General features: G+C 37.6%; 2 protein-coding genes and 1 long non-coding RNA gene across 3 annotated transcripts in view; 1 reads left to right on the forward strand and 2 right to left on the reverse strand.

Moving 5' to 3' along the window:
* The window catches only part of LOC146459643 (L-rhamnose-binding lectin ELEL-1-like), a 142,278-nt gene that overhangs the window by 15,250 nt on the left and 102,083 nt on the right, over positions 1-24,945 (reverse strand). The window lies entirely within an intron of this gene.
* On the reverse strand, positions 1,032-24,346 carry LOC146459644 (uncharacterized). The gene is made up of 9 exons (XM_085089221.1): positions 24,235-24,346; positions 22,330-22,391; positions 21,370-21,426; positions 11,880-11,960; positions 7,383-7,745; positions 5,324-5,707; positions 4,552-4,935; positions 1,336-3,492; positions 1,032-1,171 (listed from the first exon to the last, which is right to left on the reverse strand). Exons 2-8 carry the CDS (start codon positions 22,376-22,378, stop codon positions 3,365-3,367), a joined length of 1,446 nt encoding a protein of 481 aa, XP_084945347.1. The 5' UTR covers positions 22,379-22,391; positions 24,235-24,346; the 3' UTR covers positions 1,032-1,171; positions 1,336-3,364.
* LOC146459645 (uncharacterized) lies at positions 13,857-17,816 on the forward strand. Its single transcript, XR_014857863.1, has 3 exons — positions 13,857-14,204; positions 14,742-14,800; positions 16,350-17,816. It is a non-coding gene; the product is annotated as an uncharacterized LOC146459645 (long non-coding RNA).

A 24,945-nucleotide genomic window follows, 5' to 3' on the forward strand; every position in this document is an offset into this window, starting at 1 on the left:
TCGAAACGTCAGTCAAAGTCACCACAAACAGTCCTTCTCAGGACTACACTCACCCGGATGATCATAATTTACGTACTTATGACATGACTCCTGGGTTCAAACCATTTACAATTATTTAATATTTAATACTAATTAATACTAATTATTTAATATATATAAGACAGAAAGGAAAAATCTATGATAAATCTATACATGAATACAAATGCGTAGAATGTAATAGTTGGTGGTTTCTAAGACAGAGCAAGACAAGAACGCCTTGCAGAGACTGCAGTATTCTTTAAAATCTTTGCAATTCCTTATGTTTGCTGGCAATTCATTGACAATTCATTTTTCTTTCTCACTGTTTTGGCGGGTTTTTACACAGCTAGATGCACCACTTCGGTAACTCTTTACACTACGAGTTGACTACAACCGCGACTCTTGTCTGCATGTATAAGGTTCGATCTCGCCACTAGCTCAACTGGGACGAGTCGACCAATTCCTTCCTTCGCGCTAGAGGAAACTTTACCACACGTGCGAGTTGTATGGGATGAACCTTTTTACAGTCATTTCCGTATAACACTTCATGTTATTTTCATGATTAGTATCACTTTCACCACTTGCACAAGCAGAGCGAATGGCAAACCAAACAATCTTTTACACTCGTGCAAGTCGGTACTCGGACCTTTTTTTTAGGCTTCCCAAGGGTGAGTAATGAGTCCTGGACATGCTTGGGCAACAGATATCATTTTAGATACGTTGATGACTTCTGCTTTTTGTCAATGCAAAAGTGGCTTATACACAGGGAACTATGATAGTTGGACAAATTATCCCGCTATTACGTAAATTAGCTGTTGTCACCAGCTATGTAATATGAATCCTATCAGTGTCTATTTTAGCGGCAGTTGCATCTGGTAACAACATCCCCCCCTCCCCCCCGATATTTGTAATAACACTGCTCCCTGTTTCAGACGCCGACGATTGTTATTTCGAATGAACTTAAGAAGTGAGTGGCTCTTCGGAAAACAAAAAAAAGGAGTTCAGATATTCGATTGTAAAAGGAAAAGTTTAATCAATCTATTTAATATTATACATTTTTTTAAACAAATTAAACAGTCCTATTTCCAATCTGAATACACTCTGTGCCTTGTCTCTCGAAAGTTGGGTGGTGTTTTCCGTCTGACTCCAATGTCTGAAAAAAAGTGAGAACAATGCGTTCGGTAAAACACAAACACAATTGCAGTTGTTAACGATGAAGAAGTTTATCCCAGTATTCGACAAGAAAAAAACTAAAGGCGAGAGAAAGAAATTGAAAGAAGAAAGAAAAGGAGAGGTGATGATCGCTTGATAACTTACCTTAACATTAGATGAAAGTAGGCAGGGAATTGGGCTCCATCGTAACACAGCAAGGCAAGCAAGAGTTATCGGTTTGATAATGGTCCGTCCTTCAATGTTTCGATCATAATAACTGAAAAAAGAAAAACAAGAAAACAGGAAAAGAATGAAGATCAGCCACATTAAGTTCAAAGCAATGTTAAGTACATCAAGGACTCCGTGATTGATACTCTAGGACACATCCCCTTTTATCCAACATTATTTTATCAAGCAACGCTATTTTTTCATGTTGCTCAAAGAAGTGTACTCGAATCTTTTCTGAGATCGAATTTGCATCAGGTTTGGCACTCATTCAGAATTGGCTTAACCACGATTGCAAATTTCTTCAGTTACCATAGCAACATAGACCAGGCATAAGTATCCCAAAATAGGATGGGATATAGGATGGGATACCAGCTCGTCCCAGGATAATAATTTCTATGGTATTTTTAGTCGGTTTCCCCAAAGAAAATAACACTGAACACAAAATAGAAAAATTGTTCATTGGACTTGACTATCAGCCTTTGAACATGGATCCGGCCGAACTCACGACCAATGGATCGAGAGTCGGAGACGTTTCCACCATCGGCACTGTATGCCAATCCAATAATGTCAAGTAATTAAAACAAAATATCTTTCTCTGAGACACATGAGCATCGACGAGGGCCCTACAGATGAGACAAAAAAAACAGTGTCAGTATTATGAAGTTATTCTGGCAAAAAGAGAGACATACGTGATTTATAGGAATGCTACTGTTATCATGGTGTTCAAATGAAGGACCTAAAATGTTCAGGGAAAGAGTACGAGGACTGAAAAATATTGGTGAAAGGAGTGGCAAGAGAATTAATGTTACCATGGAGTTTCAGTGAAGGGTGTGGAATTTTAAGGAAAAGATAATATATGTATATAGTGTGATTTGTAGTGAAGGACTAGCCATTAACAAGAAACAACAACGTGCAGACAACATTAGAGGAGGAAGACAACAAACGCAATGGAACTTAGAAGAATCAATAATATTATATATCTAGCTATTAAGAAATAGGCGTTGAAAAAATGTATAAAGAAAAAATAGTTTAATAAAACGGCTAGCTAGTTGTTAAGTAAATGTTGGGTCAGATGTTACCAGAAATCCGCGCAAAATACACAAAAATATCAAAAGAAAAAAGTCTAAGGTTACGCCGGTGGCGGCGCATAAACTTGAAATCAACGCTTGCGGGTAACACGTAAACCTTCGAATACAGAAAGGTATTTACAACTTGTTAATAGTTTCACAGGTCCCAAAATTTACAGCTTTTACAACGGCAAAAACTGAAATGTTGGACTTCATAAACTTGATATAATCGACAACTAAGTTGACTTCAAAACTTTTTTGAAAGTTTGAATTCACAACTTCAGTAATCGACATTTTCGACAATCTGGATGAAAATATGCATTCAATGCATTCGAGGTCCATTGTGTCAAAAGACTTGATATGCACTTCCTTTTAAAGACTTGGCTCCATGCTTTTATGGAAAATAAAAGCACGTATTCTACAACACGTGTCGTCCTGAACCTCGTGATTGAAATCAAGCAATTTTAGCTTGGAATTCAACACTGCAAAGTTTGTATTCAACACTTTTACGGGCCTGTAAAAGCTTGAATTAAAGCGATATGAGTGAAATGTTACTTGAATTCAAGTGTCTTGTTCAGTTGAATTCAAGACTTGCGAGTTAAAGGATGAGTTCAGTATTTCTCCACATATTTTGCAGAAATCTTGACTCTACCTCATGGTTTTCATAACATTGAGTAAACTTTGCTTTGGATTAACCAAGTGTGATAATTGAACATTTTGCCGTCACTCTGCTATTTACCAAAACGCTGTATGCGTGTTAAGACGCATAGTAATCTCCTAAAAGCCGATGGATCCCTAGAAAATTCAAAACCGCGACTGAATTAGAAGTAATAAATTTTAAAGACGAAACATCAATGCAATGACATCACAACATTTCTCCGACTAAAGCTCCCCATTAGTTATGTTTTCCTCGAAAGCTTTACAGGTGCAGACAAAGACAAACAGATGAAAAAATACACACTTGAGATGGCTTGATACTCACATGTTGTAGGCTCTATTGTTGCGGTAGTTGGTGTCGATGGCTCTTCTGCAGGAAAGAAAAGTCTTCTTTAATAAAGAAAAAAAGTTTTCAGGTATGCAGGTATGCTAGAGGTAATTTCATCGAAAATGAAGTTATAACGAAAAGATTTTATACTTTACACAGTTATGGTATAACAATGTCACAGTAGTGGGAGTGCAGCGTGTAAATACCTCCTCGTGGTTTTTAATAATAATAATAATAATAATAATAATAATAATAATAACAACAATAATAATAATAATAATAATAATAATAATAATAAATTAATAACATTCAATACTAATAAATAATAAATTATTATTATTATTATTATTATTATTATTACTATCACTATAATTACTATTATTATTATTATTATTATTATTATTATTATTATTATTATTAATCACCTTTCTGTAATTTGTTGTTTGCTTTTCTACTAATAAAGTATTTTTATCATTATCATTATTATTATTATTATTATTATTATTATTATTATTATTATTATTATTATTATTATTATTATTATTATGCGTAAGAGGCTCCAGGACACCTTTTGACAGAATTCCACAAGGGGATTTCATCGATGACTGTCGCCAAAACGCTGGCCAAGCGTGTGTCCGTTGATTTTCTGTGAATTGTTTGTTTGTTTTTTTTTTGGAATCGGAACTTTTAACTTGTAAATAGTGTGGAATATGTTGATTAAGATGTTGTTTTTTATTATTTTCATTATTATTATGACATTTGTATTTTCTTTTGAAAAGTTTGTGCTTGAAAATAAGTCTCGAAATCGGAATGAATTGTAAATAGGTTTTAATGGTTCTTTTCTCAACTTTTAACTTGTAAATAACAATTTCAGCTTTTTGGTATATGTTAATAAAAATTATTATTTTATAATAATAATAATAATAATAATAATAATATTAATAATAATAATAATAATAATAATAATAATAATAATAATAATAATAATAATAATAATAATTGTTATTATAATTATTATTAATAATACTACGTCTCTGCCCTGCGCAATTGCCGAGGCATAATCAACGGCAAACTGTGATATTAGTTAATTTTTGCTCCTACCTGTTGTGAAAGCTGTTGTTGGTTCAGATCCATTGCCCGCACAGTAGCGTGAGTGACAAGATAATGACGTTAGATTGTAAACGTAGAACCCACTGCAGTTACGGACACTGATGTAAATTGAACGGCCACAACAGCCTTGCCGACTCGTTAAACAAACTTTGCGCACAACAGTCCCATCTGCCACTGCAGGATGTCCCCCACTAAGCCAGCCGGGGAATATGGCACCACAATGATTCATCTGAACACAACTGTTCGCCATCTGAATTCCAGCCTCCCCGCCAAACCGGTACCAACCAGACAGCGCTGAATCGGTGCATGGGACGTCGTTGTTCTTGTATGTTCTTGCTCTGTTGGAGTCGTTAAGAAGTGTGTAGTTGAAACATTCTAAAGAGATTTCATGAAAAAGAGTATCGACAGCACCTCGCATTAAAACATGATTTGGCAATGTGGCAAACTTATCGTTATACTATTTTAAAGTGGATTTAAAATTAGTAATCATTCTGACGTCTGCTGAATTATAAGAACTTCCAAGAAGCAAACAAACAAACGAACCAAAAAGCAAGCAAAACAAAACAAAACGTCAAGAAAAGAAGGATAAAATAGTCGTGAAATCAAAGGCGACCTCAAAAAGTGATAAATAAGGATTTAAAACTGCACGAAGCATTACAATAAGCTTGTCAAGAATTCAGTAAACAATAATAGCATGGGCGGCGCACTGGAACCATGACAATAAAAATGTCTACCTACCCAGGGTAATGGGCTCCTGACCTACCTAGTGCTTGTGGTAATGCATTGCCGCAGTAACGTAAGTAACAGGGAGTGCCATTTAGTTTGTAAACGTAAAAGGCTCCGCAGTTACGGACACTGATGTAACTTGAATAGAGGCAGCAGCCAGGATACAAAAGAGAGAATGAGTGAAAACACACTTTGCGTTGCACAACGCCATCAGCTACAGTAGGGTGACTACCACTGAGCCAGCCGGGTGAGTCCGTACTACAGTGAAACATTTTAGGACATGACTCAGCCATTTGACTTCCAGCGTCTCCACTGAATCGATACCAGCCAGATAACTTTGAATCACAGAGGTAACCAATGCTTTTGTTCCTATATGTTACTGCTCTGTTGGACTCGGTAAGAAATCTGTAGTTGGAACATTCTGGAAAAGATTTCAGAATAGCATTAATCTAGGCTCCTCCATCACTCTGGATTTGGGGTGGAGTTATTCGTAGCATATTTCTTATAGTTTTAGCAGTTCCCTGTACAAAGGAGCTATTAGTTTGAACAATAATAATACCACCTTTCTGAGACAAACATTCAAGTGTTTTTGAAGTTCCAGCTCATTGAGAAGCGTAATAGTTGTGCACATTTGAGGAAATGTTCTGCTGTATGGTGCCGAGCGAAGGAGGAGATCAAGGCCTTTTTTTTTTATGCCGAAATGAATTCCTCGCAGACGTTTAAGGCAAGTCCAAGTGTACGAGGTACACTCACTGAGACAAGCATTCAGTGCAAGTTTTTAAACTTCAAGCTTATAGAGAAGCGTATACAATAGCTGTGCACATTTGTGCAAATGTTTTGCTGCGTGGTGCCGAGCGACGCAAACGAACATTATGGCTCCCGTTCTTACGGATTTCATTTCGCAAAAGCGAAGAAACATAGAGGCGAGAAATTTCTTCGATCTATTTTGCGAAAACTTCGTACCGCCACGATTTGCAAGTCATCCTTAAATTTTTGAAGGTAATCGGTTGTTATTTTTGTTGTTGTTATTATGTGATCTAAATCGTAAAATCGTGCAATTTTTCTGATTTTAAAGAAAACTTCAGAGATACGTACAATTAAATAGTGTTATTCCGAACTTTGTGGCTTTTATTGTTGTTATATTTAGATGGCATTGTCTGATTTTTTTTCTCCAGTTTTCCGAAGAAACTTTCGCTTCCCGCCGAAAAAAAAAATAGCTTAGCGACACCCGGGGTAATCGTTGTCCATATAAGGTCAAACAACAGGATATAAGCTGATAACCGGGATTTAGTGAACCAATCAGGGCTGCGTTGCTGGAAGCATGGTTAGCGCTAACCATTGGTTAAGAAGTATTAAAACCTATAGGTTGTCATGGTATTTAACCCGGGTTAGCGCTAACCATACTTCGAGCAACTGGGCCCAGAACGCTAGAAATGCATTATCCGAGGCTGAGAATTTAATAATTTGAAATTAATTCATTGTCGGTATTTTTTGTACAGGGAAAAAATTATTAGAAGCTCACTCTGCCTGAATAAATATAGAACAAGAGACTTGACTTGATTTGGATAAAGGGGTTGGTGAGTGGAAACGATTGTTTGGTTTTATCAAGAAAGTGTACAAGGTAATTTGGCCACCATAAAGAGATTCGAGTATTAACATTTCGAGCGTTAGCCCGGCTTCGTCAGAGCAAATTCAGTCTGCTTAACTTATTATTATAACGCTCGATACGTCAGCACGACGGTGGGCAAATTACCTCGTTAACTTTGTTGATAAAACCAAACATTCTTGATTTGATATAAATATTAAATAATAATTTGCTGGCATCCACATTTTGAAACATCTCAGATACTTTAGATCTGAACTGAAATTTTAATTTTTCCCGTTATTCGTTTCTTTAGTTTTTGACCGTTTATTTTTTCCCGTTACTCGTTACTCCATTGCTCGTTTTACTCGCCAAAAACGGCATACAATTTATTTAACTCTGAAGATGCATTCCCTCCAATACTATTACCTGACGGTCATAATAAACGTTGTATAAAATGTATTCTTTGCAGTCAGTAGGATGTGTTAATTGTAAGCAAATACCATTAACTTACCAGTTGAAATACTGTAGGTAGAGTTAATTTGAGTGTAAGTTGCCAGGAAACGAGTTTTCCCGCTGCTAACACCATTGACAAGCATCACCTTTAGGGTCTCAAAATAGGAGTAAACTGTCACACTGGCAAGTAGTTGACCACACATTCTTTTACTTGGTGCACCATCTGCGAAGAAGCCACTTTGAAAGCCCAAGTAATTACAGCTGCAGTCCTTGCACCATTGACTATACATGTATTCAATTACCAACTTGATTCGTTTTCCTTTACTTGCAATGATCTGCCAACTGCATGACCGGCTAGATGAGTCGACAGAGCCTCTAATGCGTCCTGACGTCTCCTTCAGAATTCTTCCTTTTGGACACCCTGTGAAACAAAGCAATTAATAGCTTGGAAAAAATTTCGGACTCGAAGAGTACTGACGAACCCAAGATGTTATGATACAGATATCGAATATTCCCGCTTCGGACAACTACAAATACCCCACGATGGGATCAGCCTAAATAGCCAAAATCTCCACGGTATAGCCAAAGAGAGGGTACAAATGCCCTACCCATGGGACAAGACTAAATTTATTTTCCTTGCAAGCAAACTAAATATAACAATACAAAGCAAGAACATAAATTATTGAAACTAGCATCATCAAGCATCAAGAACAGAACTATAACAACACATTTTAATTCTGATCTGAATATCACTATGACTATAAAGCTGTTAGGAAAGATTAATTACTATTCATATCATCATGATCATCATGATCATCATGAAAATTCCTTTTTGCGTAATATAGTAGGGGCGTGTCCAACCTATGGACATAAGGCACAATTGGGAAGAAGTTATTCCATTGACTATACACTGCGCAATATGAGTAGTTTGTTCCAGTAGCCAGAGTGGTAGCATATTTTTCGAGCCCAGTCTGCATGGTTCCTCACTGGAGATTGCGGCCCTTGTTTATCCGCCCCGGATGGCCGATGAGACATACAAAAATGTCGTTATTACAACTTGTCATCTGCAAAGTGGTGTTCATAAACCAGAGTAGGCTCCCTTGCCCCATTTCTTTTCTTACGCCTACTTCAAGATAACGGATACTCGCCGTATTAAACTGGTTACTAAAGGCTGGTTTCCATATGATCGCAGATCGCAGATCGCAATAAGGTCTGCGATCGTCTGCGATCATATGGAAACTACTTCTGCGATCGTCTGCGATCCCCCTGCGATTGTGATCGCAGACGATAGAACCATGTTCTATCTAAAGGCTGGTTTCCATATGATCGCGGATCGCAGATCGCAAACAATCGCAATTGATCGCAGACGATCGCAGGAGATAGAACATGGTTCTATCTTCTGCGATCGTCTGCGATCACGATCGCAGGATCGCAGACGATCGCAGAAGTAGTTTCCATATGATCGCAGACGATCGCAGACATTATTGCGATCTGCGATCCGCGATCATATGATAACCAGCCTTTAGATAGAACATGGTTCTATCTTCTGCAATCGTCTGCGATCACGATCGCAGGATCGCAGACGATCGCAGACCTTATTGCGATCTGCTATCCGCGATCATATGGAAACCAGCCTTAAGAATATAACACTCTGGTTAGCCTTCATAGCTCTCCAGTTAGCCTAAATAACACTCCGGTTAGCCTGAAAAGCTCTCCAGCCGGCGTAGTTAATCGATAAAAATCGGTATCGATCTATCAATCGATAAATCGATAAAATTCGGTAAATCTGATTTGATTCATATCGATTGTATCGATCATTCGGTAGAAATCGATGACACACTCGTTTCGTTTATCGCTTTATCTCGATTTTTACTGATTTCATCGATTTTTATCGGAGGATTTTTTGTACTAGTGTCATAAGGGGTGCTTACCATTTACTCATGGAAAACCCGGAAATTCCAGTTGGAAACTCAAATGGCACGCATCATTCCATTTGGAGTACTTCTAAATAAAAGGGCTTCTGGTCAAAGTGATGCCTTTTTATTTCTCCTTTTGGAATTTACAGCTGATGTTCATACATATTACATGTTATCCATCTTCTCTTAAGACAAGCTAAATCATTTCGTATTTATGCCGAAAATTTCCACTCGGTTGGTTTGCGTAAATGGTAAGCACCCCAGCTCATTATTGGACTTTGTGCAAGAAATGACAACTGACGTCATGCAGATAGTACGCCTTCTGACCAACGAGTTGAAAAAAAAAAAAAAAAGGTATCACGAGTGTTCACTTTCTGATTATGGGGTGATAGCGGCCAGGTTTTCTCCTGATTTCTCCCGGTCTCTGTCGTTTTGAAACCATACGGCAACCTTAGTGCAACGTAAATGATGTCGTGTGTTACTAATGCACTGTTTAAGTTTCTCACCATTCGAAGAAGAAAACATTAGGAAAGCATTAGTTTCCTGCTTTTTATGTGAGATGCTGCTTTCGCGCTATTTATTAGCCTGCGTAGCAGTCGTTTCCGTTTCCTTCAAGCTAAGCGGTAGCAAGCGCGCGAGGCCCCTCGCGCGCTTGCTACCGCTTGGCTTGAAGGAAACGGAAACGACTGCTACGCAGGCTAGCTATTTATCAGCTAATTGGTAAATTCGAGAAAATCGTCGCAAAGATAAACGGGGAACGCATTTACAATAAGCGAACCAAAAATATACGTACAAGATTGCTTTGGAAAAGGCGATTATGAAAGATTCTTGAGTATTATTGAGGATTTCAGAAATTTCGTGTTACACGAAATTCAAATCGCGACACGCAATGCATCAATAGTGGAAATGGGCCTTTACTAAGCGAACAATAAGCAAGGAACCACACAACGAAAATCCTGCAAGTATACGCAAGTATACCGTAAGTATACCGTAGATCTTTTCAGATCCGATATGCTGTACCTCTTTTTAACATGGTTTGTCCATGTACTTGTGAAGGAAAGTTTTGCTTTTCTCATTTAACTAAATGCGACAGCGACATGATATTTCAGTTCTTTTGTTCATTGTTCGTAGTCACGCGCTATGACGTGGACGGATGTCTGAATTTGGGCCCATCCGAAATCACTACCACGTGCATTTGGTAGATCACTCGACTCGCGTTGGTTGTTCTACTTTTTGCTGTGCTACACCGTGCTGACGAGAGCTAACCAGCTCGAAACAGCTCTCCACGGTTGCCGCATTCTGTTGATTGTCAGTTTGGTCTCTTACATGTCGCTGTCGTGTTAAGTTTTCTACGCAGTCCGATCAGCCTTGCAAAAATTTGAGTCATTTACTAAGTGCGCGGGTTTCACTTCTCATCAAAAAGAGAAATTATGTAATTACTGTTGGGGCACTGGAAATGCAAACGTAGACAAACCTCTTTTTCTTTAATGTTGAGCGTCTGAGTCTTACGTTTGATGCCAAATAACAACATCGTTGGAATATATATGTGTAACATGTGTAACATGTATATGCACTGCGGATGAAAGATTTAAAAATGGAAGAAAAGGTTCCCGCAGTTATATACGCAACCAGACTGTTGCGATAAACCTGAAAAAAAAAAAAATCAGGCTTGAACGGGATTTGAACCCGTGATCTCTGCGATGTCGGTGCAGTGCTGTACCAACTGAGCTATCAAGTCAACTGAGAGCTGGTCATGTTTTGAGTTCATAATATACCCGTGAAGAATAAATGAATATGAATATATGTGTAACATGCGTAACATGTTATATGTTTACATTCATGTGTAACATGTATATGCACAGTGGATGAAAAATTAAATAGAAGAAAAGGATCTCGCAGTTATATACGCAATTCGCAACCAGACTGTTGCGAAAAACTTGAAAAAAAAATCACGCTTGATTTACCGCTTCAAAAGGGTTAATTTTCATTTTGAAAACGGCATAGTTGAGTCTAGAAAATGTAAACAATATGGTCGCCACAATAGTGGACAAAACCAACTCTTACAGGAGAGAGCAAACTTTAATCTCGGCTTAATGAATAAATTAAATGATGATTTCACGTCACACAGGTAGGGATGAAGGGATCCCCTCCCTCGTGATATACGCGTCGATAATAGATTTTAGATAATTTTTGATAGATTTAAGAGATAAGTAGCTCGCTAAGCATAAAACATAACATAAGATAACATAACATAATATATTTATTTATTATCCAAGACGAGGAAAATGAAATTATAAAACAACACCTTGAAAAAGAAAACTAGAGGTTAGCCCTATATGTGCAAGCGTAAAAGTTGACTAATGTTCAGGGCCCAGTTGCTCGAAGCCCGATTAATCTAATCCTGGATTAACATAAAGTTTGATTCGAGTTTAATAACTAATCAATAAAGATTCTTCCAAAATAGTTTTGTCCCTCAGTTTTGACTTTTCTTTACCTTTACCTTTAGCTTGAAATTAGGCTTTGAAATCACTTTAAAAGAGCGGGATGAAAACCTCGATTAACTTTTAATCGTAGATTAGCGTTAATCGGCTTTCCAACAACTCGCCCCAAGTTTCTATACGCCGCTTGTTGTTCCTTACCTGGGTTAACAGGAGTAAAGGTGGGGGGTGTGGGGGTCGAAGACCGCCATAGGCTTGGGGTTGGGGTTGGGCTTGTTGGTGCTGAAAAATAAAAAATCAATAAATGAATAAATAAACAAACAAACTAACCAAAGAGATATATAAATACATCTATATGAAACATATAAAGAAATGATGATTCAGCTACATTGTAGCCAAGGTCGCACTCTTTGAAAAAATGTCTTTCTTCAGTAGATTTTGGACGAGGGAAGGTTGATATTGTTAGTCACATCAAGTCACGTCGGAAGCACGAGTTAAGCCTTGCTTCATTGCACTTTGTAGGAAACCATTTTCAGAAGGTTTGTTTAACGTTTTGGTACCAGTATCATTCATCATCAATGAGTAATTCACATTTTGTTTTTGTTCTTATCTTTAAGTTGCGGCAAAACGTTAATAACCATTTATGCCAGTAGATTTTCTTTGATAAGGATACCAGGTTTTATTCAGTCGATCGTAATCAGTCTTCGTCATCTACACTAACTTGAACAAGAACCTACTTCACTCTGACCAAGCATGATACCATTGCAAAGTGGCTTTATGCATAACACAACTTACTCAGATCATAAAGCCATGCGGCCAGCACTATGTTGAACTGAGCCGGAGAGAAGCTATTAGCCGATTGCTTGACGTATTTGTCATTCTCATCGCTCACCGTGAATATTATAGCAGAAGGAAAGCAACTGTTTAAACCAAATCATCCCATTTGCTAACAAGTCGAAACCTGTCTCAAAACACTTCAAGAAAACTGATTTAAAGAGGAAGTATCGCGAGGACTTGATGTAATTTCAAAACCGAAAAATGTTTGTCTGTCAACAGAAAAAAAAATCCCTAGTTTTGTTATTAATTATTACCCCAGTGCAATAAAACTGTCGCCCAGGAGTATGGATGGCGAAGGTTCCACAGCGAGGTGCCTAAGACACAAACACACACAAAGAATGATTCTGTGGATAAACGACTAAATCAGTACCTGGTGTAGATGAAACTCCATTGCCACAGTAACGGAAGTTACAGTGAGGTGGCTTTTTAAGCTCATAAACATAGAAATCTCCACAGTTACGGACCCTGATGTTAATTGACCAAGAGCAGCATTTTGTTCTCCCTCTAAAACACCCTTTACGCTGGACAGTCCCTTCATACACTTTGGGATGACCTCCATCTAGCCACCCTGGTGCGCCTGTGGCACAGTGTTTCTAGGCGACACAGGTGTCGGCCATTCCGTTACCAGCAGCTCCAATGAATCTGTACCAGCCAGAAAGTGCAGTATCGCATAGGACTGGGGAGGTTTTGTTATATGTTCTTGCTCTATTGGACTCATTGAAGACTCTGTAGTAGGAACATACTGTACGAGAAATATAACGGAATGCATCTAAATTCATGTTACAGTGAATGTAACGATCTAGCTGGGAAACATTTAGAGACTGAGTAGTCATGCATTGTAAACGTTTCGTACTCTGATGCAAATTTTGGCTTTCCATTTAAGTCTCTGCCTGTTCAAAAAGTGCTATCACTATTTCTTTCTCATCTTAGTCACTAAAATGTCCTGTAATCTCATCAACAGTACACGTATGTGCTAATTTCCATAAGCTTTCCTGAACTTGAAAATGGCCCTCGGATAGGTGGAAACGTTGCTCGCTAATTTTTATAACGCGGAAGCCCTCAGGGCAGACCGCGTTGGAAATTCAGTGGGGTATCTTTGTTTTTCTTCTTCGATTGTCACAGATGTGCATATTTTGATTATTTACTTGCATTGATTGATGTCTTCAACAAGAACGGTCCAACCAGAATCCATTATCTGCGCGTAGACAAGGGTACGGAGTATTTCTACCAGTGTGATGCCAAATAACCACGAGTCAAAAGAGGGCTTCTTTTAAATTGGCGTCCTTTGACTGCCACATTGTTCAGTTACATGTTTTAGACTCAAATATGCCGTTTTCAGAAAGAAATTAAGACGAGATTTTTTTGAACTTCGAGCAACGCGCGGCCAAAATTCCCGTGATGCCACTCGTCACTCGTCAGCATTCACGTGTGTTTCGCATCCGGAGTAAAAAGATTTCGCTTTTTTCTTTTCCGTTCGCTTTTTATCCACCTTAAGAAACGGATATGAAGCATTTACTATGGTAGGAAAAACTCCAACTATGTAAACCTTTATTTGGCCTCAATATTATTGAGATGAAGAAGTTTAAACCATCGTCAGATGCAATCAACGTGTGGCCTGTTCTTGGAGAAGTATGGCTTATCCCGCCGGTTAACTTTCGATAACAGCGTGGCTAATCCAGTTATTTAAAGGTATGTTATACTTTACTTGTAAAGGTATTAGTTATTTCTTTTAGTAATAATCCTAAACATCACAGAAATCCATTTAAAGGAACAGTTTGAAACGCCGATTGCCCTGTTATGATAGAGCAAGATTTAGTGGTGCAGTGTCCACCTGTAGATTTTTTTATCCGCTGGCATATCCCTGATATCGTCGATCCTCGGATGCAATTTTCAATTATTCCGTTCTTTTTATGAACTTTTATGTAAAAGAACATAGTCAGAATAGATATTTAAACTTAAATGGTTCTGCTTTACCTTAAGAATTATTGAATACAAGCGCAATATTCATTGTTGGGATTTCCATGGTTTGTTGATTGCAAAATCAATCTCATCGTGCGAAATAAAAATTGTTTATATTCCTTTTCAGGAACAATTCTCTTAAAACGTTGTTGTACTAAGGGTTACTGACCTAAAGCAATTTTATTCATATATTTTACACTCGATACTAACATTTTTCAAGTAAAATATGTTTGAACCGGTTGTTCTTTCTTCAACTCAAACTTGTAGGCTAATGCAATGTCAACACTCAAACATTGGCCCAGCAACAAGAGATCTGTTTTTCTCTGGTAAGTGCTGAGTTACTGAACATACTGTTATTTCGAACTTCAAATATAGTGTTTTTATTTTGTAGTAATGCTATTGCAATGGTGACTTTCGCTCATCATTCACGATTTCTTCGCGACAGAAATAATTGCTTGTGAATCGAATAATGAAGAAACTTGTTTTCCGCTTTATCCTTGATTAGTTGTGTTGTGTACCGAAGTGTTATCCTAACAAAACAGGCCTCTAGAGAACAAGCTCGCCAGTGCTGTTCAAGTTGATGTGATTCACTTTTGAACCGGTTGTACGATTGCAATTTGAAAATGCGCGAGTGTGGTTATTTATATTGAAATTCGATAGCCGCCGCTCGAACACGATCGAGATTCTTTCACGTGTCAAGATTCTTTCTCGTCGAACTGCAAATATTTCGTTTGCACGTCTTGTATTTGAACGTAGATATTTTATGGTTTTGCGTACATTTTATGGTAAGTTCACATCTTTTCCATGTTTTGCTCAGGAATATGAAGCTATTAAAATCGTAATAGTGTTACTGAAGTCCGCAGCTACCGTACTAACAACTATTGAAAAGAAACCTTTTTTTCTATTTTAAGCCTATCTGTACTGTCGGTTTTAAATTTAAGTGCCATTTAATTGCGATTTCTTATCGATCAGCCTCGTTTGTTTTGGTTTGAAGTAAAACGTTCGTTTGATGAGAAATTCTTTTCAACATCGAAATTCCCGCCGTTTTCCTGAGCTGTTGATCGACCACCATGGAAAACCGCTGCAAAGTTGGCGTGGAGCGCGACGCGAGCCAACGTGCCCTAGCTCAGTGTTGTTTTGCTGTGTCGCCAGTGCATGTATGTCTGCAAAACGACCTAAATATACGCTAAGGTAGTGGAGAATTTCCAAGTGTTTTATTTGGAAGTAGTACAATTTAACATGTTTTCTGAAGTTCAGTCTAAAAATACTAATTTTATCCTAAATGCTGTAACATTATAGTGACAATGCAATCATTTTAAGGACGGTGCCTACCAATACAGAAGTATTTTTGTGTACTTTATTACTATGCGGGAAAAGTAGATTTTAGCAAGGGCTATTGGGTAACCATGCATTTTTCAGAGATAATTAAGTAATAATAATCCAAAAGACCAGTAAAATGCAAAGCAATGTATGGCATTTTTCTTCCATATTGAAGTTTTATTATCTCTGAAAAATGCATGGTTACCCCCAATTTTCTTTTTGGATACCAAGAACACTTGCTAAGTTCTGCTTTCTCCGCATAGTTTTAAACTGTGCAAAAATATCCCTGTTTTAGTAGGCACCCCCCATAGGAAACCTGAGTATCTCGAGATGCGTAGAACGTATGCGCAGTAACAATAGTAGACACCGTCCTTAAAGAGACGAAAACTACTAACAGGTAGTTTTCAGTGTCGAGGTGTTGTTTTCCCGGAGGAGGTAGAGAGGTACATGAAATGCATTTTTTCAAATTAATTAAATTAACGCTTTAACCACAGGACTGGTTGGCATCCACTTCCTAATAATTCACTGACCCATGATTTTTTTTTTCCTTCACAGGAAGCAGTTTTGTATGAAGAGTATTCAACACTGTCTGGATGGTAAATGAATTCTAGCACAAAGGCTATGGTTTCCAATGGAAGTTTCTGACAAGGCCGCCGATTCACTTAAGGCACAGAAGCTCCTGTACCTTACACTTTACTGTGTAGTCTAGCCTTTGTTATTTTGTAGTCAGTGCACAATACCTCTTCTCCTCGACAAACAAACAAACAAAGACAAAAGAAAAAAAAAAACAGAAAAAATATATTATATAAAAGCCACCTATAAATAAGCCCATCCCCAAATATAAGCCCCCCAGGAACTTACAGGTGACAATTACAACAGGAGTTGGCATACACTGTAGCTTGAAAAATTGAACCCTGGGGCTTATTTTTAGAATTTTATGGAATGCAGGGACCAGGGACTTTATTAATTTTAGTTTGGTAAAGGTTGAGTGATCATGTCAACTTTTCTGTTTCAAAAACTATAACAACAGGAGCCGGATGAGCCTCAGGCTCACATGGGTAAGGTTGACCACACCCAGAAATACAGTAGCAAAGTTGGAATAATTATTTATTTGTAATAATTACATTTCTGGCCTCAGCATGAAAAAGGGATTAGATTAAAAAAATGGCATCGATGAGTTTTGCACTGATTTTACTGGTTAGGGAAGCAGTATCAGGCTATTTTTCATGCAGTACTTTGATAATGTGGTGTTGCTGTTTCATCCAGCCCTGCAGTATGCATCTTTCAGCATTTTGGTCAATAGTGTCAATTCCCATTACTACTAGAATGTTCCTCTGTATTTTTCTGTCTGGAACTAGCCTGTATAGGAAGAGCAGATTTAACAGTACTTGCAAGTTAAAATGCAGTATCAGTATTCTGCCAATTTTCAATACGGTTGCGGGCACACTCAAATGTCGTCATCACTTGTGTTGCCAGTTTTGTTGATTTGATTTTACAGCTACATGTAGGTTTCCAGGTGTGGAACAAGACTACCAAAGGTGCAAAAGTTTTGGCATCCTGACTCTAAAAAAAAAAAAAGACCAAATGCCCAATTGGGTTCTTACCAGTAACACTTATTACTAAAATCAGTGCATGCCTCATTTATTTGTTCATCCAACAAAAAAAAAAAAAAATACATTTGGATATAACCCAACTTCTAAAGTGAAATATATTTGGTTATGAATTTTTTTGCTTGATTGAGCTGTTTTGTCCTTTGTTTTAAGAGTTTTTTGGAATACAAAATAAAAATTCTACAGGGGCATTTATCATAAATATGAGGCACTTAGAGTGGAGGTTTATTTACTGTAAGTATTTTCCTACCTGTCGTTCTTTCTCAAATTCCCTTTCAAGGATCTCTTTGCAAATCTCCTCATATGAGGCACCCATCTTTTCAACAGCTGCTTTAAGTTCATCTATTTTCTGTTTTGTGCATATTTTAATGTTTTTCTTAATCCGCTGAGTGTGTTTCAAAACGTGATGGAGGTCATCCAACTGAATTTTTGACAGAAGTGCTTAGTGGCGAAGGCTGCCCAGGGGGGGGGGGGGTACTCGGGTATAAACGTGATGGGGGGGGGGGGGGGCAGATGGAGCCTAGTACATTGCACCCAAAAAAATACAAGACTGGAGATAATACTTTTGGATCTTGCAGGAACTTTGGCTTGAATTGAGTAAGAACTATTAGCCTGGCAGAAATTCGAACCAAAAAATATACGCGCAGATTTTTCAGACCCAAAGAAATACACGGTTAAATCTTCAACCCCCAAAAATACAGGAGTTGAAAATTTTTGACCCAAAAAAATACGTCTGAGTATCCCCCTGGGGAAGGCTGTACGATAACCAGAATACTGTTCTCGTTATTGCACGATAACCTGTGTAGCCTTATGTAGCATGCTGCACAGCACCTTAAATTTCCAGACAGGGCCATGCTGCCTAACTCATATTGCAAAAAAAAGAATTTCTTTTTTCAGTAGTAAGTCACCCACTGACTGAGGCACAGACTTCAAATATTTGATCTTGTAGTGTAGTGTTTTGCATTTTACTGCAGAACATCTCAGGCGAATTGTCTCGTTTCTGCAGCTTTGGCAAGTTCTTCCAATTATTTTGTTTTCACCATCTTCAATATGGCGAGATTCACTTTTTGTTACAGCTGACGCAAGTTACTGAAGACATTCTGTACAATCTAAGCAAAATTTGGAACAAACTTGACGAAAGTTAAGAATTTCTTGTCAACCAAGCACACTGAAAAATTTCCAGACGCTGAAACTTGCTATAACAAAACAACCAGCCTAGTGAAGGACAATGACTGAAAAAAATGGGAAAACAGAAACTCCCAAATACTAGGCGTCTACACACTGACCCAAGGAGAAAACACCACTCGGGAATGTTTAGCTAGGGAGCCCACTTGCCATTGGCAGTTTTCAGTGGGGCCCAGCAAATAATAATAATAATAATAATAATAATAATAATAATAATAATAATAATAATAATAATAATAATAATAATAATAATAATAATAATAATAATAATTAAAATAATAAATTGTATAAAATTATATTATTATAATATCCTATTTAAAATCCTGATTATAATATCAGATAAAATTTGAAAAAACCTACTGAAAGTCCTAATTACAAAACCTAGCTAGAATTCCAACAATAAATAAGTCTTATAAGAAACAAACTTGAGTAATTTTCAGGATTACTGGACAAACTAAGCGCTCAGGGAAAAAATCTAGGCTAAATTTCCAGCAACTGTGCAATGACAGAAAAATCGATAAAACAAAAATTCTCAAATATTAGGCTTCTACAGACCCGAGGAGAAAACGCTAACTCAGAAAGCTAAGGAACAAACCTGACCAATGTTGAGAATTACTTGACAAAACAAGCACTCGTTCGGTAAAAGAATTATCTACCAGTGTAATATTTCCAGAAACTATAACAAAATAAAACAGCCATGGAAAATCCAATGACTGAAAAAAATAAGAAAGCAAAAAGCCTCAAATATTAGGCTTTTAAAAACAGACCCGAAGAGAAAACGCCGGAAACGGGGAAATAAACGGCAAATTTTACAATAAATTTTAAAAGAAAGAGGAAAATTTGTCTGTACGGTTTCGAACAAGTACAAAAATGTACCGTATACATTTAAGACACAAATATACAAGCTTACATGTAGCTGATTCTCTGAAAACAATTCTCTCTGAAGACGGCGTACACTAATAGTGAAAAGCTGAGATTGTAACAGATTTGTCAACAGCTTTGCGAAGTTGCCAAAAAAAAGTTTCAATCTCGGGTAAGCCGGCCGGCGCCGGTTTAGGATTAAAGGCGAGAAAATGGTTGGCGGCCGTCATGTCTTTCCCGCTGCATGAATTTTATTAGCTTCGAATATAAGATCAAAGACAACACAAAGAATAATGCAAACAACTGTTCATCATTTAATTGTAAAACAACAAATACTCCTAAGTTACAATAAACATTTCTGAACGTCTATTCTGTAAAGTATATTCAGGAAAATCAATCTTCAAACGAACGAGTCGAAATCTGCCGGCAAAAACAATCTCCATCGGGTACAGACCGTACAGTTTACAAACGAAGATACGGTAAACAAACATTGGACTAACCGCCTCAAAAGGTTCCTCGAAGTATCTCAGATCTTCTTCTTGAAGTACCAGCGTTAAACTTTGAATAAAATCGTTTACAACTCTTCCACTTTCAACAAAAACGCCACAAAAGCCGCTCTCCCCTATAATCGAACAACATGGCCGCGCGTTCTGATCGAAAGCGAAACGCGCGCGCAAGTTCTTATGGGATTTTTGACCGCTGGCTTCTTGAATTGCTCGAAGTTCAAAAAAATCTCGTCTTAACCCTTTTGAAGCAGTAAATCGAAAGAATAACTTGTAAGAAATACTCGAAAGTTTAAACGGTGGAAACAAACAAACACCTTTGATTTGGAGAAAGGACCTGTTTGTATATCGAGTATTTTTCAATAGTAAACGTTTCTCAAGTCTGTATCTGTCGATCATTACGTTATCATAACTCAATTTCCGGTATAATTTCAAGTAGCGTCACGCAATAACACGCTATCTTTCTAACTAAAACTATTCAATTAGTTCAATCGCTAAGGGAGGATAGGTTTAAAAATCGGCGAGGCGCACAATGGGAATAAATAACGCCACTAGTGCTAAACATAGACCAACGCGTCCCGCTTAAACGCCCGTTCAAGAAACTACTTGTTAAAAAGTTACTCGTCATGCAAATTGCTTTCATTTTAAAGAGCTAGATACAAATATTTGAAGGCGTACTCTCTTTTAGGCACAAATATTAAGTAGAACACGTGTACAACAACAACAAACTACCGCTTCCAAATAAGACCTGAGTTCGATTCTCCACGGGCAAGTAGCCTAGGGGGGGGGGGGGGGGGGGGCAGCCTTGGTAAGGTAAAATCTTTATTTAGATACGGTGTTTCGTTCAGGACTATACAATATTTAATTGATGGTGTTAGGTTTCGTCTTGGTCTTGGTATTGCTATTAATGTGAGTGTGGTTTCAATTGAGCCTCCATACAGTCGACATACACTCTGTTTTTTTTTATAAGAACGTCTAATTTTGGAGCTGAGGCTGAACGTTCTTATATTGTTTTGCGATTTGAGGCTGAAAACGTACTTAAGATTTTCTTAAAGTACATAGTTAACACTACATGTATTTTAGTAAATCACCGGACGCGACAGGAAACCTATCAAAGTGCATTGCCTGCTGAGATATTGTATTACGAACTGCTGATTATGACAAACCGAGATGTGTGTCACGGCCTTGTTAATGTTACACAAAACATGCCCTTAAGTATTTTGGTTAATTTCCATTTGTTACCTTGATTTTATATACAGATTAGCAAAATAAAACTGACGTTCTTAATCGACTCTCAGCCTGAGGAATGTTCGTAATACGTTCTTAAAATTTTGGTTTATCTCAGCCTCGACGTTCTTATAAAAAAAAGTTCTTATAAAAAAAAAAACAGAGTGTAAATAGTCACATTCTACTTACAAGATGACGTTGGAACCGGTGTACTCAGCTGAGGCTGTACAATGCTTGCCGTGACGACTGCAAAAAAGGATTAAAAGCATCTCTAAATCTCAGTTCATTTTATCAGTTCATTTCAAGTTGTTTTTACAATCTTTAATACTGACTTTGCTACATTGAAGATTAACGGGGCGTTATATTAATGACCGGAAGGCAATCTATAACTGAACCGCGGTGCACCTTCTCTCTACAACATATGTATAAACTCCAGAGCAATGCGGAAAATCTTGTTACAACTTTCGTTAAAGTGCTACTGCGACGAAAGCTTTTTTAACGAAATTTTTGGTCTTCAAGGTAACATTTAGACCTTAAACTGCATAAAAAATATAACTGAGACCAACCTGATAAAAGTATACCCTTAAAAAGGTGCCCGAAAGTACGTGACATGCGTCCGCCATTACCCAAACAGCAAGTATTTGAGCACTTGTCTCCCAAGTGCCTGGATTCAATTCCCGGACATGGCGTCATATGTGGGTTGAATTTGTTGTTGGTTTTCGTCCTTGTTCCCAGAAGTCTTTCTCTGGGTACTCCGGTTTTCCCCTCTTCTCAAAAACCAACTTTTTCCAAATTCCAATTTAAGGCGCAGGGAGACATTTAAATGCGCCTTTCATCGATCACATTTCATTTCTTACTTATGTGTTCATGTCACGGAAAAGAATCATAGTTAAAATCCTTTGACAAAACAATTCCTCATGCTAAAATGTTCAAGTTTTTATGTGATCATTGCCATATAACAGTTATCTTACTTTGTGACGCAGGGTTGGAGTTTTTTATCTCTGGGTAAGGCTGCAAACATCAATTTTTAAAGTCTCTGGGGTCACCGTTTGCGTGATTATTTGTTTCTTTCAACAAATTAAATGTATGTTTTTTTTTATATGTTCAAAATAAAAACCTGAAATTCTACTCAGTAAAACAAATACTTACAGAAAATCACAACAAGCCAAGTAAGAATGACTAGTCCTCTTCTCTCCATTTGTACAAGCAGCCTTATCAAACAAAATAAAATTCTTTACTCGGTAGCACTTGTCTCGAGAGCCCATGGCAAAGCCTACGCCACACGAAATATAATTTGAGAAATGTACTGTACAGGGCAAACTTGTTCTGCCCAAGCCTGTTTATAGAATAATCTGCCCCAAAGAATTAAAGGATGCCAGCTCTGTTGGGCACTTTAAACGAAACATCAGGCAGATATCTGACTTAGCGGATTAATAATAATAACAATCTTTTAATAGGATGCTCCATCATAAGAGGGGTTTACATAGAGATCCTATTACTAGATGTATATTATATGATGCAATTAAAATATAAAAAATTTAAGCTAAAATCGATATATATGATACACTTAAAATATAAAAAATTTTAAGCTAAAATCGAGACATAAAAATAATTACAACATACACACTGCAAGGATTAAAAACAAATACTTAATTATAAAAAGCAGAAAAAAGACACTTCTTAAAAATTGGAAAACTTGCTGAGTTTCTTACAGTTCTCTCTAACTCATTAAAGTCTTTGAAACAGTGATACCGCGAACGATGTTCGCCCACACGACAATATAACAGTTGTAGACATTTTTATATATGTATATATTTTTAAGCTAAACTGACGATTCTCCATGTTCTCAAAGAACCATAGTAAAACTGCGATCCTGTTACAGATGCCAAAACAAATAAAATTAAAAACGATAAACATTGTTCCTTCTTTTAAGAAAATTTTTATAAAGTCAATGGCAATCTACACTTAACTCGAAAATTGGGTAAATTCATGCCTTTTGCGTGGCTCAAACCCAGTTTAGCGAAGTAAATAAATAAGGAAATTTCATTCCAGATGTTAATGTTTACACTGTCAATCCGCAATCAGCCGCGTGCGGAGAGCGACGTTCTCACACAGCACCCACGCATGTGTTTTACGTCTCTGTAGAGTCACGGACTGGAAAAATAAATATTTTGAAGCGGCGTTCTCCAAACTTCTGAGGAGCATCTTTACTCTCCGAGAAGAGAAGAAGGCATCATGCTGTCAGATTTTTCTGCTGAAAAATTTACAAGAAGGCAGAAAGGTTACGCGACACTGAAGGAAATTCATGGCGTGACCTCTTTCACTGGAGGTTAGATCAATTTTTGCAATTCGGATACAAAACACAGGAATACACCAAATTTAAACATTTGACAAGTTGAATTTAAGCGCAAAAAGAATACGCTCGACCTAAGAAATGCAAGAAAGTGGCAGATGGAACTGCTACCAAAACTGAAATCGTTTTCCTTGTTCGTGCGTTCACGAGAGGATACATTCCAAAAGATTATCGAAGATTACTCAGCTTCCATGAATGGAGTACGAATGACAAGCAACACGAACACGCAACAGGACATACAATAAACAGGCTGTAATCAGGGACAAGTGACTAAACGACGAGGAAATCTACTGACACTGCGTATTTCTATCTGAATATCTATCTGCCTCTATTTGCCCTGCATACCTACTTGCCTTACACCAGTCACCAGCGTTCCGGACACTGATGATCTCTTGTTTATGCGAGGCAATGACAAGACTCAGAGCAATGGTCATCTTTGACATTAATACTCAAAATTAACTATTACGCATATCTTGACTGTATTCGAAAACTCAGCTTAAATTGTCGAATAAAGGAAAGTGATAGCGCTGTTAATTGTTCCCGTTGGCCAGAAGACAGCAGTACGGTAACCAGGATCTCATACATTCGATTGTTGTCTTTTGACAAACATGATTTTTTTTTCTTTCGCATGTACCCGCCACGTTCTCGAAAAGTATGGTGAGCTAATTTCTTGATGTTAAGATAAAGAAGTAGTTTCTTACCTGTAAATGTTAAGACTTCAGTCTTTGATGTGTTCCCTGCGCCGCTGCGTGAGCCACGGTATCGAAACCAAATGATGTGCCTTGGCATATCAAATGTATTTGTGTTCCTTGCCCAGTTTTGCTGGGTATGTTATTAATTTATGCATTAAAATATGTCCTCCCCTGGTAGGGATGTATTGTTCTGATTGTCTTCAACAAAAGCGGCCCAATCAAAATCTGTTATTCGGGCACATATCACGAGAGAGGGGACCCACTCATCCCTTCCTGTGTGACGTCAAATCATTATTTGATTTATTCATTAAACCTTGATTAAATTCTACCCTCTCCCAGAAGGGATTTATTGTTCTGATTGTCTTGAACAAAAACAGCCCAATCAAAATCTATTATCGGCGCGTATATCACGAGGGAGTTATCTCTACCTGTGGTACCTGTGTGACGTCAAAGCAAGTCATGATTTCGAAAAGTTGTTTTTGTTCAATGGCGGCCACATGTATGAATTTAAGACTTTGATCTGCCGTTTTCAGAGAGAAAACAAACCTTTTTCAAGCAGTAAATCGAAATAATAACTTCTAGGTAGTACTCGACAGTTGAAACGGTGGAAATTGGGAGAGTTCACAGCAAAGAAACTCTGCTTTAAAAAACAGATCGAATAATCAACGCGAAGGATTAGAGCTAGAGGAGGCCAGACCAGTTCAGCGGGGTCATGACGTT

This window comes from Pavona decussata, unplaced genomic scaffold, assembly GCF_977016875.1.
Source record: "Pavona decussata unplaced genomic scaffold, jaPavDecu1.1 SCAFFOLD_218, whole genome shotgun sequence".
In the NCBI taxonomy this organism is placed as follows: domain Eukaryota; kingdom Metazoa; phylum Cnidaria; class Anthozoa; order Scleractinia; family Agariciidae; genus Pavona; species Pavona decussata.

Bases quoted from the DNA above. Each gene is read 5' to 3' on its own strand.
- LOC146459644 (XM_085089221.1), bottom strand. From the start codon at position 22,378: ATGGAGAGAAGAGGACTAGTCATTCTTACTTGGCTTGTTGTGATTTTC. The intron at 4,936-5,323 runs GTAGGTCAGGAG...AAATCTCTTTAG, and splicing joins TGCATTACCACAAGCACTAG to AATGTTTCAACTACACACTT. The intron at 3,493-4,551 runs GTAGGAGCAAAA...TCTTTCCTGCAG, and splicing joins AACAACAGCTTTCACAACAG to AAGAGCCATCGACACCAACT.